At 29.1% G+C, this 21706-nt stretch overlaps 1 protein-coding gene and 1 long non-coding RNA gene across 2 annotated transcripts; both read right to left on the reverse strand.

The window, feature by feature from the left end:
- LOC115702310 (uncharacterized) lies at positions 1-9049 on the reverse strand. The gene is made up of 15 exons (XM_030629755.2): positions 8673-9049; positions 7958-8085; positions 7607-7678; positions 7407-7520; positions 7058-7126; positions 6911-6967; positions 6196-6249; positions 4028-4090; positions 3861-3923; positions 3112-3276; positions 2865-3020; positions 1429-1509; positions 1254-1315; positions 1038-1149; positions 1-352 (listed from the first exon to the last, which is right to left on the reverse strand). The coding sequence occupies exons 1-14, from the start codon at positions 8842-8844 to the stop codon at positions 1068-1070; spliced, it is 1338 nt and encodes a 445-aa protein (XP_030485615.2). The 5' UTR covers positions 8845-9049; the 3' UTR covers positions 1-352; positions 1038-1067.
- A 229-nt stretch (positions 9050-9278) lies between these two features.
- Positions 9279-12162, reverse strand: LOC133032583 (uncharacterized). Its single transcript, XR_009685189.1, has 3 exons — positions 12055-12162; positions 11628-11982; positions 9279-9522 (listed from the first exon to the last, which is right to left on the reverse strand). It is a non-coding gene; the product is annotated as an uncharacterized LOC133032583 (long non-coding RNA).
- Between the last annotated feature and the right edge of the window lie 9544 nt (positions 12163-21706).

The raw sequence follows: 21706 nt of genomic DNA on the forward strand, positions 1-21706 counted from the left end.
TAGAGTATGTATTGATATTATTATTATTACCTAGTTCTGTAAAGAAGATATTACACAGTTAATCCTAATTCCCACCTCCTAACATAAAATAAAACCACCACAGATGTTGTGAAACTTAAATAGAGAAAATGATATTAGTTCTGTGTATGTGTAAGAATAAAAAATAAAATTACACATTTTAGCAAAATAACATAAACTAGCACACAAAACTTCTAAACTCTCACCATTATGTCTATTTGCGTAGTGTGATAAAGTAAGCTAAAACTTTTTTCACAAAAAGGGGAGAAAGCTGGCATAGACTTTTGACTGATACAATAGCCACAAAAAACCCTTCAGTAGAGCACAAATTTACCTGCAAAAATAGGAAACATACATCTCTAAGGGAAAAGGGAAAAATAGAGCATATGACAGGAATTTGGCAATAAATCATTTCTCGGAATTTCATCATAAACATAAAAGTCTGAATTTTGGAAACATTTAAAGTTGAAAAACAAAACAAGTTTAAGCTAGTGAGTAACCCAGTTGAGGGCAGCATAGCTAACAATCCTTTCAATGGAAATGAAAATTTCCACATATTCTAAATATAAATACCAAAGGAGATTGTTTGAGAGCATTCCTCACCCAAGAACCCCCAACAAACAAAGCTAAAACTACCAGTACAGGCAAACAATCCCAAAAGCCATCCCGTTACAAAGCACCTCCCACTCACTGGGTCCCTGTATCGAATGTGAACCCCTAGCAAATCATTGCATTAATTTTTTTTTCTTCACAAAAGTAGTCTACTTTAAGTAACAAGCAACAACTTAGATGCCCCACATACAGTAAAAAAGAATCAGCCTTTTTTTTAGGTGATTAGTGATTCAATAGAAAAGACAAATCAGAACAATTATAAAGGAGCTCAGCAAAAGAGTGATCACAAAAATGAGGAGCTCGCTATCAACTTGAGCATTACAACTAAACTGGAAACGCATAAATTAGACAGAATTTGATATATAAACATTTTTCACAATACTATTAAATAGAACGAATATTCTCACCGTGATATTAGTGAAATATCAAGCCCTTGCCTACTTGTCTGAATGTCCCCTTTTAGCTTTACGACGTGAATGGTGGGCATTACCATTTCTAACTGGTTTCTTTGTCTTTTTGCTGCAGAGAAGACACATTTAATAAACAACAAGAAGCATAAAGACACCCAGTCCATGTTTAATGGTTACTAAAGACAACAAAAAAAAATACTGCTAAAAACTAACCCAAAAATGGATGTGAAAATTCTGAACAGAATGATGATAGGCAGCGCCAATAAAGCTGAGGCCTGAACATTGCATTACCAGTGAACAAACAGAAAACAGACATTGGAGAATGAATAATTGAGTAGAAAATAGCTAAAACACGCGACTTGTACTTTTAAAATCAACATATGCATACCGCAAACCACTCCAGCTCCTTAGTAGCAAGAGCTTTTGTCAGTTCATGTTTTTTCAGTGTCTCTTTGACAGTGGCTTGAACCTTGATGAGAGAATGGAAAAAACTATTAACTTGATTGAACAAATAAAATAGCTCAAGCATTACATATACATTTTTAATATAGATCAGTAGGCACAGACAATAGTTCCAAACAAACAGGAAGTACAGTCAGAATAGCAAAGAAGCTACAGTTTTCCCAGAAAATATACTTTCCATGACACTCTACTTGGAAGACTACACGTGCCATGCTCATAATAGGAAATATATAATAAGAATTAGAAAGTACACATTAATTAGAAATAGGATATGAATATATTTGTGAAACACTTCTCAATATTTCTAAAATAGGTAACTTTAGGACCAATCTAATTGTATTCTTATTAAGAGATTTTAACAAAATAGAAGCATTACTTAAAAGAAAAGAAGTAATGATATGTGCGCACATAAATCACACACAAATGTGACACACACCTATGTGTCACTGTCAAGTCACTTCAACCAATTATTTCTCACTTATCAAAAGTGACTTGCCACATAAGTGTGTGTCACATTTGTGTGTGTTTTATGCCCTAACTATAGTTGCCTGCTATATAAATATATATATATCATCTATCCTAACACAATTCTTGAGTTACCAACATTAAGGGCATCTACAATAATCGTGTTTAATAGTTACACTTTTTCATTAACAAAGCAATAATTATCATATTCAAGTTTTTTTCTGATGCAATGAAGAATTGACTAACTTGATCAGAATTCAGAGTATAAAAAAGATATCATAGACTAACACATGAAAAATAAATTAACATCATTCAGGACCATTTTGGCATAGCTGTACTGTGAAAAAAAACAGATGTAATTGTGCTGTGAGAAAAATCTGCACTGAAACTATGCTGTGAGGAAAAGTTGCTATAACTATGTTGTGAGGAATAAAATCGACTGATGATGTAAAAGAGGATATTCAACAGGTACAAACAACTGGCGTCAGGCAGTGACAGGAGAGAAGAGAAGAAAAGGGTTGGTTAAAGTGGTATTTTAAAAATTTATTAAGGGTAATTTGGTCAGGCAAAAGATTCATTAAAACAAAAAAAAAAAGGATTCCTGTAAAGCTATATTCCCAAAGCTGGTCTACTCCAACTTCAGGTTTTAGCTGTGGCAGGGGCTTAAATTATTCAATAAGCTAAAAGATTTATATTACCAAACGACTTTTTATCTATAGCTTATTAAAAAAGTGCTTTTAGCTTATGTAGAAGCTGTGCCAAACTGGCACTCAATGAGGTAAGTGTAATGATAAAGATGAAAGCAGCGCCAAACTGGCACTGTCAACCAGAGATGTGTAAAACAGAATACAATAATCAAGTTTAGATAGGTTAACTTCTACAAAAACTTTTCAATACCTGGTGGTGGTATGTCGTTGCAGATTGTAGAAACTTGCCATAAGCAAGAACAGCTTTTTTCGTATAGGGTTTCAAAACCTCGTGTGCTTTTTCAACGTGAGGCTTTGCCACAGAAGCAACCTGATCAATATATGGTTTGCTGTGCTTTTTAGCTTCCTGTCACCAAAATGCCAGTCAATATACACTTGTTATTTGTTAGAAGCATAAATAAAGTATAAACAAGAGTGTGAATGAATTGAAGAACAACCTGAAAGTATGGATCAACAAATTCTTGTGCTTTCAAGACATGTGGAGCTAATGTACTTTTCGAAATCTCATAAACTTCAATAGTTTTTGAACTGAGCAATTGCAGATGTGGTTCAGCAGATGACCTTATCACCAACCACTGTTCCTTTATCGAAGGGATAACTTTCTGTAAAGAGAAATTCATGTCTATTAGTATGGAAGTCAAGACATCGTCTGTTACAAACATAAAGGCCACCTATCAACAGCAACCTTTTCCCCAACCCATACAGCAGTGGGAGGGGGGAGACGAATACAGAATGGATGAAGCCTAACAAATATTTAGTCATATGTGTTTTTCAGTATGAGGCTTTATAGTACATATGCCTAGCTTACATGCTATTTAATCATACATGTGTGTGTGTGCATGTACTGTCGAACAATACAAGTTAAATTATAACTCCACGAGTAAAATAACTACAAGTATTCCAAGGCTAGCAAGATTCGTATGCTTATTATATAAAATGCTTTACTACTTTTTGACTGTATAAGATGTCCAAATAAAATATGGATTTTATGGAAAAGACATGATTTAGTGCAGAAAAACATAACATCATGTTGCAAAAACACTAGCATGGAAAAGACATTGATTGTCCAATGTATATATTATGTGTATGAAAAGAACTAGCTTGTTCTTAATTAGAGCCTGGAAGGATTGCAACCAAACGTTATAATTGCAATCCAGAGAAAGAGGATGTATAAAAAAGATCTTACAGTTTTTACTTTCTCCAAATGCGGTTCAGCCCACTTTTCCGCTTGAGATTTTTTCTCTAGAGCCTAGAGAAAGCAGGAAACATGAATATCACCATTCAATGTATCAAGGGGATAATAGAATCTATAACTAGCATTAAAATAGTACATGCCGCATCCAATTATATTACCTTCTGGATCACAAGTTCCAGGGTTGGTTTTCCATGCAGCTTCCAGTGAGTCTCCGCAACTGACTGCAAGATTATATTACTTTAACAATATGCATGAAGAGGTTTTGCTCGCTCACTCATTTTAATAATTATAAATTAATTAGTTAGTGTCCCGGTGTGTGACAGTATACCTTTTGGTATGGTTTAGTAGTCCCAGTGTGTGACGTTGGTGTTTGTTTGTTGTTTTGGGTAGTTTAATGGTCCTAGTGTTGACGTCGCTGTTTGGTTTTTCTGGGTTATCATGGCGTCGAGTTCAGAAGTACGTGAGTTGGTGGACAGTCTAGTGGCTATTCATCTTGAAGAAGAAGAACAAGGGGCTGTCGCTTATGATGAGGAGGAAGAGTTCGATGCTCGGTGGTGTTTAGTCGTGCAGTTGTTATCCAATATTCCGGTGGATTTCGATGCGTTTCAACATCGTATAGCGGCATTATGGAAACCTAGTCATGGGATGTATGTCAAGCAGTTGCAGCCAAACAAGTTTGTGTTCCAATTTAATCATGAACGGGATATTACCCATGCTATTGAAGGAAGTCCATGGACTTACAATCGAGTACAAGTGATAATTGAGAGGTTGATGCCTGCGATGGATCTGAGGGCTTTACGTTTGAATACTCTTGATATTTGGGTTCAAGTGTATGGATTAATGTAGTGTTCGTGACGAAAGATGTTGGTAAGTATATAGGATGTTTAATTAATTCTGATCCAAACAACTTTATTGAAGGTTGGCGTGAGTAGTTTCGAGTCCAGGTCAAACTGAATATCAATGTTCCTTTGAAGAGGAAGATGAAGTTGGGAAAGAAAGGAGGGGAGATGTTCTGGGTTAGTTTTAAGTACGAGTGAGTGCCCACTTTCTGTTTTATTTGTGGTGTCATTGGTCACTTGGAGCGCTTCTGTGAACGTAATTTTGACACGCTTTCGAAGAATATAGTCAAGCCGTATGGTGCAATGTTTAAAATTGCAAATTTAAGCCTTAACGCGTTTTTTTTTTTTTTTTTTTTTGTGAGGCGAGGTGTAAGCCTCAAGGCGCATTGAGGCGTAAGCCTCGATTATTAATTAAAATAATATTTTTAGAGTAACTAAAAATACCAAGAATAAATAATGTCTTATAAATACCGGAGGAAAATGCGACTTATCACTTGACTGATATTTATGGTGAGTCCAATAAATCTCTTAGAGCACACACAACAGCTTTTTTAAAATTGAAAAGCTTTAAAAAATTTTAAAAATCGTACTAAAAACACGCCACAGCAGATGCTCTAAACTCTTTCATTTTAAAGTTTATTTAAAATACACTAATCGTACTCTATATTAATAAAATACTATTCGTTGATCTAAATATATTTTATTAATTGTTTTGGATTTTAATAATTATTTTGTATTGGATATGTGTATATATTAATATTATAAATTTGAAATGAACAAAATATAATAATTTTTTAAAAAAGTAGAGTTTTGGTAATGTATTTTAAAAAAGTTGATTTATGATATGTAAAAGTGTGCTGTAAAATAGAGAAAATAGAGTTTTGGTGATATACTTTAAAGAATAGAGTAGATAAGCTATTGGGAGTGCTTTTAGAAAGTATACTTGGAATCTGATTCACACTTTTAAAGGGGTCTTCGTGATCATAATGCTAATTTTCTTGGGGCTATTTCCAAGTGCGGAAGTAGGACACTACAACCTGATTTGGCAGAAGTTTTGAGGGTCAAAGAAGCTCTAAGTTGGATGAAGATTCATTGGTGGAAAAATGTGATCCTTCAAACAGATTGCCTCGTTGTTGTTCAAGAAATTCGTAGTAATGTGGCTATGGATTCTTATTTTGGGCATATCATTGGGTAGTGTCATTCCTTGCGATTAGAGCTTGGAAGTGTTTTATTACTTTTTGTTAGATGGTCTACTAATAGTATGGCTCATTTCTTAGCACGAGCTTTTTGCTTTCCTGCAGATCGTAGTTTTACTGAGCTGTCTATTTGTTCTGAGTTCAAGAATGTATTATTGAACAATTTGTATTAATAAAGTCTTTTCTTTTATTCAAAAAAGAAAGAACAAAACAAAAAAAAAAGACAATATGCATGAAGAGAAAGACCTTTGCACGTAGCAATGAAAATTAAATAAATTAAATTAAGTTTACCTGACACTGAATCAAATGAACAGCCAACCAAGGTGGAAGCCATGCACCATGAACCTAGTTATAAACCATAAAATAAATTAGTATGTCAAGTGGCATAAAACGGCAGAGGAAACAAAGAATAATAATGAAATTTCCTGCTTTTGGAGGTGGAAGCAGATGTAGGATTTTGTGGAAGTAACCAGGTTTGCTTTGGCCACATGAGTACTCTGGTTGGCCAGGAAAAAGAATTCTCGCATTTTTTGAGACAAGGTCCAAGAAGAAGATTTTATGTTACAGAGAGTGCATTTCTAGGCATGTATCTCCTTAGGCCTATTCTAAGGAAACAGTTCAAGAGCTCTCCTTTTTTCACCATTTATTGCAATCAGAATATTAAAATCTATGTTTCTGACTTGTTTAAAATTTCTTCTTCATTAATAAAGCTTCTAGGTTTCGTATAATAATAATAGCACAATTTGCAATTATGGTTGCAGTAGTAAATCAAGATTTTCTCTAAAATACATATCAAAGTTAGTATCACCTATAAGGGAAATGCGTTCAACAAAACAACACCGCCTATGATTAATCTACCAAGACAAAGAGTATAAAAGCTTAATCATTCTGAAAAGTTAAATTCAGACATTGGAAAAAGGAGCTAAGAAAAGAAAAATTAAAGATGTTGGAAAGCATAAACATAAAATTAAAAGAAAAAAAATAAAAAGGTCAATCTAACAATTACCTCTGTTAATTCTTTAATTTTTGCAGTGGCCTCGTACTTGGCCTTCACCATTTCCTCCTGAATAAAGGAAAATAAACTGCTTATAAAAATAATCAGAGCACCAAAAACATGGAACATTTAGCAGCACTCATCAACTAGCCACATTACCTCAGCCACTTTAAGAGCACGTTCAATCTTCCGAATTTTTGATTTTTGTTCCTCATTAACTTTCTGGAGCTGCAATATGAAGGAATTCAAGTTGCATACTACATATATCTAACTCATACAGAAGATAAATACAACTAGTTTCGAATAATATAACTATCGTCCAGCACGTAATAATCCAACTGAAAAGATATTCAAATTTACATTTTAGTATTTTACGTTTTACTGAAATCCATAGAGGAACAAACAGAAGAACATCTCTACATCCTAGTGTATCTCTAGAAATCCATGTGCTGATGAAAAGATAAAACACACATCTCAAAGAGGCATAGGAGAATACACAGATGCATACATTCTGTATTGTTGAACTCAATTCGTTGAACTTCTTTTCAACTTCAATTGCCTTAGCTTTCAAAGCCTCCTTCTCCTTTTTTTGTGTTTCCACTTCCTTTCTCAGTTTTTCCACCTGCATGGAAGTTAGAGTGTTACAAGGATGATATAACAGAGTGACAATGAACATAACTCATTTACCCTCTACATCCAATATCTAACCTGCTTCTCCAATTCACCAGCACGTGCATAAGCTTTTCCGACCTGCTCTTCTGCATCTACAGTCCCTTTTTTCTGAGAATAAATAAAATAGTTTAAAAATTGATGAAAATGAGCAGAAGTTCTACAAAACTTAAACTTAACTGTTTATGCCTTCAAAAAAAAATTAGCATCACAACATGTAAAGTGACCGTGCAAGTACGTATAACAAACAAGAGACGATTTAAAAACATGCAATAAGAATCCAAACTTTGGATGTTAGAACCATACCAAGTGTCACGTCCACAAAAGTGAAAGGAAGTATAAACGAAATACAGCTAAAATGAAGTTGGAAAACTTGATATAAGCACCAACCTGAAGGGAGGCAACCTCATCATGCAAGGATGAAATGCTATCTGACTTCTCTTGAATGATTTTTTCCTTCTCTGCTATCAAATCATTCTTCCCTTTCAGTTCCTTGGTTTTCTCCTCAACTTGGGATTCTTGATAATAAACATGTGTCAGCAAAACAGATCACCCGCTTAATCAAGCAATGCTCATTGCATAGAAATTATTTTTATACCAAAAAAAAATGGAGCTATTTAAATATAACAGGGTTCTGCAGTATAGTCTACGAAACAGAATTATTCTTATTCACCTTGTAATTGAAAATGTCTATACCCATTGCTTAAATTGAGTATATAAAACTCTATTGTCTACTGCTAATTGCAAACTTAGTTTTTAAACCAAGATCCCTTTGACCACTGACATGTCAAAATAAATTCAATTGACATAAAAACAAAAAAGCAATAAGTAAAAATATATTGTGGGGAAGCAGATCCGAGTACTAAAATACACTTCATTTCCTGTGAAGGAAAGACAAATCGTAATAATTTCATTCAACTTTCGCTAGGTTGCTGGTCAAAAAATAGTAAAGTACATGAATAATATTAGTACCATAAACTTAAAAAATAGCACTACTTCTGCTTGGCGACCAATAAAATCAAAAAAAAAAGTTTACAGGAATAAGATTCAAATCGAATTTAAAGACCGCTCCACAATCAAAACGCTATAGAACGTAGAATCTTACCGAGAGCTTGGATCTTAGACTTTAGTTCATCGAACTCGATCTTGTGAGTGGACGAATCAGAGGCGACGGATCCATCAACCTCGTTTTCTCCACCGACGGAAACGTCAGCCCTAACCTGAGTAAAAACTAGGGCTAAGAAGAGTGATAGAAGGATGAGCTTCGTGGCGGCCATGGAACACGCAGTTACAGGCTCCAAAACTCAAAAGAGTTAGAGAGAGAGAGAGAGAGAGAGAGAGAGAGAGAGAGAGGAATGAATTCTGGTGAAGAGTTTGGTTCTTATAGCAGTTGGGTTTAAATATCATTTTTATTTATGAGAAACCAAACCAAACCAAACCACACGGCAACAGTATCTTATTTTCTCCAAACCTTAGTATCTCCAATGGGTTGAATAGTTACGTGAAGTGTTAATGTACACAATGGTAATAAGTCAATTTTTTCACTAGAAAAAAAGTTGTTTTTTATTTAAAAAATTATTAATTTAATGTAATGTGGAATTAACTATTAAAGTATTTTTCAAAAAAATAAAATGTGACAAATTTTATTTAGATGAGAGAGAAAATTAAAAAATTAATATTTTAAAATAATATGTGTATTTTTTTTTTTTTTTTTTTTTTTTGACAAAGTGATCTAAATCACTCATGAATTTACGACGCCCACGTCCGCCACCAGCGCTGGAACCTCCTCGAACCAGGATAGCTCATCGTCTAACCGCAGAGCATGCTTTGCCAACCATGGGCCGCTAAAAATATAGAGCGAGCCCCATGGGACAAAACTGCCCCCGGAAATTTAGACAATAAAGCTATAACATCTTCAAACAACACTCCTAACTCAATAAATACTGAAGTTCCACCTGAAAAAAAAATCAAAAAATAGCATAAAACTTTAATTAGAAAACTATTCAAACTGAAGAGAATCAACCAACTACCAGGACTAAGCAACTAGATCTCCCTATAAAATACTAGAACTAGCCAAAGGGATTACCCTTTGGCTAGTAACAACTAAATTATAGCATTCTACTTCATAACCTTCATAGGATTCCTATTCCTTACTCTTACTCTTTTAAAATCAAACATAAATAAAATTTTCCTTTTAATATCCGTTATTCCTTAAATATTCAAAATATTATATACTAATTATTTCATTTTATCTCTAAAAAATATTTATAGACTAAAACATGTCAAGATTCTTTAGTTAGTCAAATTATTTATTATTTTATTTATAGCGTAAAACATGGTATCTATAATTTTTATTCAACCTAAATTAAAATAAAATTGTATTAATATCCTTAAAACTTAAGATTGCACTTTTCACATTCAAAAGTACCATTTTCCTAATATCACTTCATCGTACATTTAATTAATAATATTAAATTAATATTAATTAATCCAATTCGGTATTATGACATAATGCTTCCTTATTTATTATTTAAATAGGTAACCTCCTAATTATTATACCATTCAAATTATTATAAAACTATTCATATTAGTATCTTCCTATACAACTAATAAGGCAATAATCTCAATCTTCATTAGCATTTACTTCCCATTTATTTCAATATCTTCCCAAAATAAAAAATAAAATAAAACAAAGTATACTCAATTCACAATTAATGTCCCTACCTCCAATTTATTACAAAATCCCACATTTATAATTTATATACCAAAATTAATATTATGTTATCTATAATAAATTCATATTTATAATTTATATACTCAAAATTAATATTATGTTATCTATAATAAACTAATAAGGGAATAATCTCATAATTATATACGATAATTGTTAGCTATTAAATTTTATAATATTTTTACAATTCATGATATCTTGTAATTTTAAGCAATTACCCTAAATAATTAGGGACCAGCCATAAATCATGCGTGAAAACCTTAAAAGGTACCAAAGCCATAAACAATGGCAAAACTCATCCATCAAATTTGTACTTCCATTTCTTCCATCAAAAAAACTAATACCACTCATCCAAAAATTCTTTAAAAATACAAATAATATAATAATTTTGGTACATTCCCAAAATATTGACAACAAGCTAAATTTTTATAATAATTTGACTTTCCAAATATATATGAACAAATATATTCTCATACCATTAGTGTTTCCAACTCCTTTTATTACAAGATCCTCAAGATTCTTATTCTTCAATTTACTTAATTAATTATAATATTAGAATCTGAATAATAAAATTCTAAACACTTTCTTTTTATGCTGAAAATTCCTAAAAAAATATAAACCAAGACATAGCTAATAGGAATTAGCGTTTAAAGTAAACACTCTTAAACATTATTTCAATTAAAAATATTCTTTAAAACATACCTTAACCAAAATAATCTTTTTATTCCGACTAATAAATCTGTATAGTGCATAACTTATTAACTTTAAAATATTAATGTGTCAAAATTTTCTTATACATTCAATATCGAAAAACGTAAAAATTTAAACAAACTACCCTAAATAATTAGGGGCCCAACCATATAATAGGTGCTAAAGCCTTGTAAGGCGCCAAAGCCATAAATAATGGCGCAAAATAGAACAAAATCAATATAAAACAAACCTATAACAAAAAAAAAAAAAAAAAAAAAAAAACATTGAAAAAAGAAAGAATAAAAAAAAAAAAGTTGTGAAACAAAAAGAAAGAAAAACATTGAACTCATTTACAGCAACAAACGATAAACAAAGAAAATTAAAATAGAAAACTCTTAAGGTAACTTGAACAATGAATCTGATCAAGAGATATTAAACTACAGAAAAGTTGCTTCAGAATCGTGATCACTGGTCCTTAATATAACCAATTCTTTCACGAATCACACAGATTATATCAAACAGTATATACACCAACTAAAACACTATCACAATTCACATAATATCGAAATATGGCTATATAAAATGGAATGAATTCAGTCTACAAAAAAGAAAAAAAGAAAACCAGAGAGAGATATTTACCGTGATAGTTTGTTGGAGGATTAAAACGATGGAGAAGTAAGTACTGGGGATGCAATCACGAACAACGATGAAGAAATATATATTGTATATTTTTGATATATTAATTTGTAAAAACAATTGACTATATATAAAATCCAATTTGGCGTGGGAATTTGAGTGATGATATATGGGATTGTCTATTTGTATGTATTTGTTTTTCGATTCCGCTTATTTTTATTATTATGTCTTTTTGATTTACAATCGGATATAGACCCGATTGTTTCGGGCCACCGCCACCCCGTCGGATCGGGGCTCCAACAAATGATCAAAACAATTCAGCCTTCGATAGAGAATGTGCAATGTTGTGATTTGTTAACTGAAAAAGCAAATTAATTGAAAGTGTAGAAAGAAAGAACTAAAAAAACCGTAGAAAACGATAAATCAGTACCTGGTTGTGAAAAGAGAGCCCTTCAGGCAATGAAAATTGGTTTCAGCGAATAATGGAAAACAGAGGATGAAAAGCTTGAGATGACTACTGCCCATATTATTTTTTTTATTTAAATCAACTCAAAAGCAAATAATATGTGTATTTTAACAACTATAAATATTATCTTGGATGCTTATAACATAAAAGGGAAAGAAAAAAGAAAAAGTGTTATTTTTTATTTTTAGGGAAAAAGATTATGAATTTTTTTGGAGAAAGCAATGTTTCCTTTCTTCTCATTACTTATTTTTTCTAAAAATAAAATGTCCATATATATTATGTATTATATAATATATATGTATACACAAATTTTCTACATTTTACTAAATACATTCAAACGTGTATAACTTTGAATTTGTAATCTAGATTTTGACTCTTTGAAAGAAAGAAAAGTATAGGATCTAATATGACACTTGATTGACTTATGTGTCCAACTTTTAAATCTTCCAATCTTATTTTTTTCCTTATTAATAAACATCAAACTTTATATAATATATACGCGGGTAAATAGCGGCATAAGTACCCAAAGTTTAAAGTTTGTAAGCGGCATAAACTTAATATTTATTTTTAGCGGCATAAGTACCCAATGTTTGTAAAACTGTAATTTTCTTCCAGTTTCGTCAATATAGACTCTGTTTTGAATTTATTAAAAGAACATTTGGAAGTAACTGATCCTAATATTTTTATCTAGACCCAATGATCAAGAATTTAGGTTTTATATGTACTCTGTTTAAGATAATAACAGAGTTTGTACTGACAAAATTAGAGAAAAATTACAGTTTTACAAACATTGGGTACTTATGCACTAAAAATAAACATTAGGTTTATACCGCTTATAAATATAAAATTTTGAGTACTTATGCCACTATTTACCCTATATACGCATAGCATCCCCATTTGTAGCTTGCTAAAAGCAAAAAAAAGCTTATAACTTAATTAAACGTTACATTTTCCGTTTTACAAATTTTTGTCTCCTTAAAAAAAACATTTTTTGTAACTAGTATAAGAGAGTATATTTAGACGAATATTTATCTCAAATTTTTTAAATTTTTCTGCAACATTATCTAAAAAAGACAATAATAAAAATAAAAGTTACTTTCATCAACTTCTTTTATATGTATATGTAAAGTACATATGCACTACCTTTAAAAATTGTATCGCTAAATGTATTCATTTTATTTTTCATAGTTTTTAAGTAAATAGCAACATAAATACTTAAAATTTTAAAGTTGTAAGTGGTATAAATTTAATATTTATTTTTAGCGGCATAAGTATCTAATATTTGTAAAACTTTAATTTTCCTTCAATTTTATTAATACAAACTCCGTTTTGAATTTATTAAAAGTAACTAATACTACGTGTTTATATCTAAATCCAATAATATAAAATTTGTACTTTATATGTGTTTTGTTAAAAACCATAACAGAGTTTATACTGATAAAATTAAAGAAAAATTTCAGTTTTATAAATATTAGGTACTTTTTTTTTTTTTGAAACTTATGCTACTTAAAAGAAATATTAAGTTTATATCACTTACAAATTTAAAACTTTAAGTGTTGTTGTTTACTCATAGTTTTTTTAGGTCACTTTTGACATTCTCTCTCCCATTATTTATTTATTTTATACTTAGTTATTCTTTATTCTTTTTTCTATTTTTCTTTAATCAATCAATATTATATATTTAAAAATATAATATTTTAATAATATAATGATAAATATAAAGAATTTGAGTTATGATTTAGTAAATGTGTAATATAAAAAGTAAGTCTTTGTGAAAAATTTTAAAAAATAAAGTAAAAAAAGACTAATGAGAGTGCTCTTTTATGAATCAGATTGACATAAAAATAAACTTATTGTTCCTATTACAAACTCGTGGGAGGTCTACTAAAAATAAACAATACTTAATCATCATATTTATTAAGTTTCTTTATGTGAATATATTCTATTAATAATTTTTTGTATGTTTAATATTTTAATTATAAAATTTTCTAAATACTAAAGAAATGGTAAGAAAACAGGTGATGAAATAATTGCTATTTGTACTACTTAGCTCTGTTTTGTGTTTTTCGTAAAATAATGTATTGAAATACAATTTTATTTTTTAAGAAATATTTATTTTCTATGATATTATATGGGGTGTGTGTGTGCTGATATTGGGGACTCCGCTGGGCAACGTGGCGATTTGGATGGAGACATAAAGACTTGACAAGTTTTTGGACATTAAACGCGGGCGTTGGAATTATAATGACTACCTTTCCTCATCCCGTAGCAATCCCATTAGATGAGCTACACACTTGTGTCAAATTTGTCCCATGTTAAAATTTTTATCAAATTTAGTTTATAATAATTTTTTTTTATTTACTTTAATATCATTTATTATAAATTTTTAACTTTTATTAAACTTTTTACATCATTGATTTACAGGCCCGGTCATTGGGCATAGGCGGGCTAGGCCTGTACCTAGGGCCCACCCAGCCTAGGGGCCCAAATTTTTTTTTCCTCTTTTAAAATGGGAAATTTACAAAAATACTGGAATTTGGGTTAACTTTTACAAAAATACTGTCACACGGAATTTTTTTCAAAAATACTGTGTTTTTATAAAACACCAGTAAAACACAAAGCAGAACAACTCAAAACAACAGTAGAACACTAGTAAAACACTAGTAGAACACCAGTGAAAACTTAACACAGTATACTGCAGTATGAAACCTATAAAAAAACAAAGTAAAAAAGTAAAAAATACCGCTTGACAGTATTTTTGTAAAAAAAATGACAAAAGTTAGTATACCATGTAAATTTCTCTTTAAAATTATATAATTTTTTTTTACTGATTTTGAAAAATACTACATTTTTCTAATATAAAGGCCAAATTTTTTTTCCCTATGGCCCACATTGTTTCAGGGTCGGTCCTGTTGATTTACTATATTACATTTTTAAATAATAAAAAAAATAAAAATAATAAATTTTTATACATTCTCAATAAAAATATTAAATAATTATCAATATAATCAATTTTTTTTGTTTTTTATTTTACATTTTGTATAGAGGAAATTACATTCTATACCTTTTTTATATTGTCCTCTTTTATTTTTACCTTCTTTTTTAAAATCTATCATTTTTACCTCTTTTTTAAACATTGTACCAATTTTGTCCCTGTCACTTCAAGATACTCTTCATGTGATTCTCTTATGTAAGGGTATTTTGGGTACAATACATATAAAAGGAGGTATGTTTCAAATAAATATGAAATTAGAGGTAAATTTGATTAATTGATGAATAAAAAAGGCATTTTTCAACTTACCCCTTTTGTATATTAGAGCACAATTATAAATAGTAAGTCAAATATAGTATAAACTTATTTTTTGTGCTAAATTTAATACAAAGTTTAAATCTTTTATTGGAGATTGTCTTAAAGCACTTATATCTCATGAGCTAAAATAGCTCAAAAGGTAAAAATGTAGATAAATGTTATCAAAAAGAGACTCCAAAATAGCTCAAAATTTTAACTTATGGATAGTACTTTTCTCTCTTTTTTTTTTAATTCTTTTTCATTTAATTTTTTAATTCTTTTTATTTATATAATAAAATATATTAAAAAATATAATATTTAAATGGTACACAAAAATAATAGAAAAGTTGATATATGATGTAAATGTAATATAAAAGTATGAAGTAAAATAAAGAAAATAAAGTTTTAATGAGATATTTTGAAAAATAAAATAGAGAAACTGATGTGAGTGCTCTTACATTTTTCTTCTAATACATTCCAATTCAATCCAATTAGTAAAAAATTATTCATCAATCTAATCCAATTTAATCTAATTACACTCCTAATTTTAATTATTAAGTTAAGAACATGAAGAAAAATATGTAAAAAACTAAATACTTCTCTTTATTTGAGTTTAATACTCAATAAAAATATCGTTATTTCAAATTTAATGCAACTAAAATTTTGAAATAACTCAATCGATAACAAAATCAAGTAATCAAATAAAACAAAATATCATAAACAAATACATAAAACAATTAAATGTTACAAGTTTAACGAAAAAAATCAGTAAAAATATAATTAAAATATATTTTCTTAATATTTTTTATTATACAAATAAATATAAATAATTTTTAATACATATTAAATATAATTAGATTTCATCGATTTTTAATTGGATTTTGAGTAGGAGTGTTCATATAATCCATAATCCGTGGTTCCAAACTCCAATCAATCCAGACTAAACAACTTGAAACTGGACCAAATGAATCTGGTGTGAATGATTTGATCAATCCGAACCGTTATGAATTCTCTGGTTCGATCACAATTTTAGAAATCTTGATACTGGTTCGAACCAAACCAATTCGTATAATTATAAAATATTGATATTTTTGGGAAAATTTTAGGTAGAATATTGATATTGAGTTTATATTGTTACAGTAATAATTTTTATTGTTATTTGTGTATTATAAACTTATTAAAAGTAAAAAAAAATACTGAAAAAATAAACAATTATTGTAAAAAAAAAATAGAATAACTACGAAATACAAATCATGGTTCGAACCAAACCAATCCGTTTTTGAGTGGTTTGGTTTGGTTTGATCATTTAATTTGTCTGGTTTGGTTTTAAATTTTTAAAAAACTGTAATATAAATTTGATTTGAAAAAATTAAAAATTCAGACTAAACTAATCTGTGAACACTCTTAATTTTGAAATTAAGATTCAATGACCGATCTAATCTAATAATAATCTAACTTTTGTCAAATTAAATTGAATTGAATTAGTTGGGTTTATTGAATTTGAATTGGACCTTGCCTCCAACCATTTGGGTAGTGTAGTTGACAAAACTAGGTAGTTGAGGCAGGTGAGGACGGTTGATAGGAGTGGCCGAAGGAGGTTGAGAATTATAATAATATGAAATATTACTTAATTTCATTATTAATTTTCTGTCACACTAATGATTAATGAATGTGTTCCAGTTCTGTAGAAATTTCTCACCATACTCCCAAAATTAAGCTACCCACCCACAATAAATATTTTATAGTTGTCATTTTTATGTCAAGGTATTAACAGTCTTCTCTTATTTGTCATTGCAAAATGTAAATTTAACTCTTATTTAATCTATTTAATAATATATACATGAAACACTTTTTAATATTATTGTACTTATATCTTTTCTCTAAAACAAAAACATAAATAAATAATTGTTATTATGAACAACACAACACGGTCCAAGTTTTCATTCAATTTGGAGAACCTCGTAGGCTAACATATAAATTTCATACAATATGCTTCCTCACAAAAAATAAATGTATAAAAGAAACATACAATGGAATGCTTCTTGCTTTCACATTGAATGTGAATACATTTTTTTAATGCAAAATTCATTCATAATTAACAAAGGGACAAAACCCTACAAATCAAGCAGAAATAAAACTGCACAAATTTCACTAAGAAATGACTCAATTGTCATTCAATCACGCACAACAAATAAATGAACAAAAAGCTCAAAACTCACGTAGGAGATGCTAAAGGAACAAGCCCACAAAAAAACATAATGCCAACGCTACTAAGATCATAAGGTGCAAAACACTAATAAAATTAAACAAACTAAAAAATACAAACCAAACAAAACAAAGATAAAAAATCAGCCTCATTAAAACTCCCACAAATGCAAAGGAGCCATCGAGACAGCTCGCTGCCAACTTCCGACAAAATTAGTCTACACTTAGCCTTGCATTTAGATTCAGAATGGTAAAGGAGATGAGACAAGAAAAGCACATCCATTTAGCCTTTAAGTAAAACTTTGGTACCCGTACTACATCTACAAAACTCTTAGAACCCAAAATGTGCAATTATGCATCGAAGCCATGAAAAATTGACATTGTTCAAAATTCTAATACATGACTGAATAAGAGAGAAATCAAGTAAGATATTATTCGATTAAGATAATCATTTATAAGGAATGCCTTCATATAGACATGAGTAGTAAACAGAATTAGTTAGACATAACTAATTTGACTTGAGACTTAACATAATGGTTAGCTAATTTAGTTCCTCTAATAGGACCTTGTGGCAGCCGATGTCTACATGTTTACATGATTGAATAAGAGAGAAATCAAGTAAAATATTATTCGATTAAGATAATCATTTACAAGGAATGCCTTCATATAGGCATGAGTAGTAAACATAGTTAGTTAGACATAACTAATTTGACTTGAGACTTAACAGAATGGTTAGCTAACTTAGTTCCTCTAATAGGACCTTGTGGCAGCCGATGTCCACATGTTTTGTCTATTCATGAAGCACTAGGTTTTTGGAGGTGTGTATTGATGTGGAAGTCTTTGAGGATCAAAGATAACTAAGTGAGCTCACATGTAGCATTGGTCATGGCTCGATACCCAATTTCAACAGAAGAACAAGATATTTTTGTTATTTCTGTATTTATAGCCGAATGTCTTATAAAAAAAACTAGAAGTCTTTTTTTCTTAAGGATTAATTAAATAAATAAAAAGAAAAACAAGAAAGTCAATGCTTGGTCACCAAACATGCTTGACTGCTCATCAGAAGGAGATGTGTTTTTCTTGTGTTCTCTATTATCTCAAAGTTCAATAGGCTTAGATAAAGGTCTTTTTTTTTTATTTATTTATTTATGTCATGATTAATTTATTCTTTGTATTTAAATACTAGTTCAAATTAAGAATAGTTTTTTATTTATGCCATTATGAAATTGATGCAAAATAGTTGTGTTAATGCGCAACTAATGCAAAATAATCTATTTAGCGTAAATTAACGCAAAATATATTATTTTGCATAAAATGCAAAAATAAAAAAAGAAGTAGCCCAATCTTCACTATTAGTGTCACTCAATAAGGTTGATTAACACTACATGCCTATTTTGAAGTAGTATATCATCGTTTTGCTAACCGACGCAATTACTTTATATGTCATTTTAAAAACGACACTAATAATAAGTTTGTAGTAGTGTATGTCCTCGTTTAGTGAATAATAAAATAATAAGTATATGTGTTGTAATAATATGATAAAACTTTTAACATAAAAATTAGCAATATAACAACTAATTTAAAATTATGACAACCAGAAAGTATATATATCATATAATGCTCTACAATTATCTCTAATAATAATCTTCAGTGATAATTATTTTTACTAAAACATTCATTCATTCAATGCTTTTTCTTTTTATATGGGTATTTTTTATCAATTGTTTTGCTTTGATAATCTCAATTCTAAATCAAGCTGAGATGTTAATTATTTGTTTTATGACTCTTCAACTTAGATGTTTACAGTCTTTATTTCTTTTGTTAATCAATTGGTTCATCATACTAGATTTTGTACCAATTTATTTTTTTATATATATATTAACAGAATCAATATAGTCTATCAAATTTTTTTGAATACACTGACTAACTTTCTATCAAGTTTTCCTTCATTTTACAACTAACCACTTGTACCATGAGAAGTAGGAAAGTGTCTACAAAATTCATATTTTTAGAAAATTAACATCAACCACTTTTATTGGTCTTTTTTCTACTAATAAGTCTATTAATTTATTGTCAAGAGTTTCTATCTTTTATCATAAAGACAATTTATATCATCTGCGTCCTTTAAAAAAAAGAAAATCAAATTTAAAATTTATAATTTTTTTTTTCAGAATTCTCTACATAAATCATTTATGCTTTCTTTATCTTTTAACTTAATTCAAATTAAGAATAGTATTTTATCCTGACCATTTCCTTTTAATTTTTTATCTTCACTATTTTTTTATATTTATATTATATTAAATGTGGCTATAGTTTTATCTAAATCTTATAATTTAAATTAAAGTCATTACAAATATTTATCTTATCTTTTTATTTTCTTTATTTATAATTTAAAAAAAATGAAATTTTAATGATGTATTTTAAAAAATAGAGTAATAAAAATGAATCTTTATAGTTATAAATATATTAATTATAGTTATATAGCATATGTACTTAAAATGTACATATTTTTATAATGGCATGTTTTTTAAAAGGAAATCAGAATCAATTGTATGTGATTGATTCCATTCATTTGTTTATTAAATTTTGAAATGGGAGAAACTAGTGGGACCCACACAAATTAAAGAAAAAATAAAAGAAAAGATTCTTTCCTATTTTCATAAGGAATATTTTTTTCTTTCCTTAACTCACTTTATATTAATTAAAAATGAAAAAGACAAGTATGCCCTTCAAAAATATATAAATAAAAAATAATTACATGTTCTAACAATAGTAATTTAGTTAAATTAAGTCATTCTGATTACCTTTCGCGATTATATAAATAAAACAAAATGATTCTAATTTTCTTTCCGGTCAGTTTAGTAAACAACAAAATAAAATATTGTTTCCAATTATTTTATATTTTAACCCGATTCATTTCTTCAATTGATTATTCTGATTCCAATTATAATTTAGTAAACATGCCATAAATGTATTCATTATAGTTATAAGACATGCAAATTCTTTTTTTTTTTTAAATAATTTACAAAGTAAAAAACATAAGCCACTTAGACTAATTCAATGTTGACTAGTAAAAGAGGGATAAAAAGTATTAGAAAATTCTACAATGCACATCTTAAAAGAGATACGTCGACGCATTTCTATCTGTTTTGATACCCGAAATAATTTTTTAGTCAATTTTTTTTATGGTCATGTAAGTTATAGTTATTTAAGACATCCTGTAAAATTTTAAAAAATTCGAAAAAGTTTAGCACGTAAAAAAAAAGGTTCAAATATTATGTTGTATTCGTGATTATTTTATTTTATACATGTGTAAAATATGTTGTTTAAACATTACTTTCAATATTGTAAATTATTATGAATTTCTCAAAATTTTGTAGGATATCTTAAATAACTATAACGTACACAAATATAGAAATTAAACTAAAAAATTCTTTTGGATGCCGAAACATGTAAATGTTGCATCAGTGTATCCCTTTTAAGGAGATGCATTGTAGAAGCACCCAAAAATATTCAAGTAAATAATATAAAGTAAAAGAATTATATAATGCATTCCCTAGAAAGAGTCCACCGAGTCTATCGATGCACACCTATAAGTTTCGGTATCTGAAATAATTTTTTAGTCTAATTTTTTTCATGATCATCTTATAGTTATTTAGAACATCCTACAAAATTTAGAAAAATTTAACACGCTGAAAATAGAGTTTAAACAATCTATTTCATATGCATGTAAAAGAAAAAAGTATTGCATATAAGAAACTATTTAACCATATTTTTAGCGTGTTAAATTATTTTGGATCTCTTAAAATTTGATAAAATATCTTAAATAACTATAACATAAATAACAATAAAAAAAAATTAAACTAAAATTTTTCTCAAATATTGAAATATATAAAAAAAAATTGCACATGGGACCCATGCATTGTAGAAGCATCCTATAGATTATTATTACTTGAAGATTGGTTTTGGTATCCCTATTATAGTACAACCATAGATTTGATTGCATGATGAGTGATTGCTGGTTGTAGCAAAATAGGAACATGCTACTTTGTTTGACACGAATGAAGAAAAGGCAAAGGAGGCTACCTATGACTTTCTGATTTTATTTTCCACCACAAAAGT

Source organism: Cannabis sativa, chromosome X (genome assembly GCF_029168945.1).
Source record: "Cannabis sativa cultivar Pink pepper isolate KNU-18-1 chromosome X, ASM2916894v1, whole genome shotgun sequence".
Classification (NCBI taxonomy): Eukaryota; Viridiplantae; Streptophyta; class Magnoliopsida; order Rosales; family Cannabaceae; genus Cannabis; species Cannabis sativa.

What these genes read in the sequence shown, in the direction of transcription:
- LOC115702310 (XM_030629755.2), bottom strand. Translation starts at nt 8,844, where the DNA reads ATGGCCGCCACGAAGCTCATCCTTCTATCACTCTTCTTAGCCCTAGTT. An exon ending in ATGAGGTTGCCTCCCTTCAG is followed by an intron (nt 7,679 to 7,957) that starts GTTGGTGCTTAT and finishes ATTTATTCTCAG; the next exon opens with AAAAAAGGGACTGTAGATGC. An exon ending in TTGTTGATCCATACTTTCAG is followed by an intron (nt 3,021 to 3,111) that starts GTTGTTCTTCAA and finishes TTTTGGTGACAG; the next exon opens with GAAGCTAAAAAGCACAGCAA.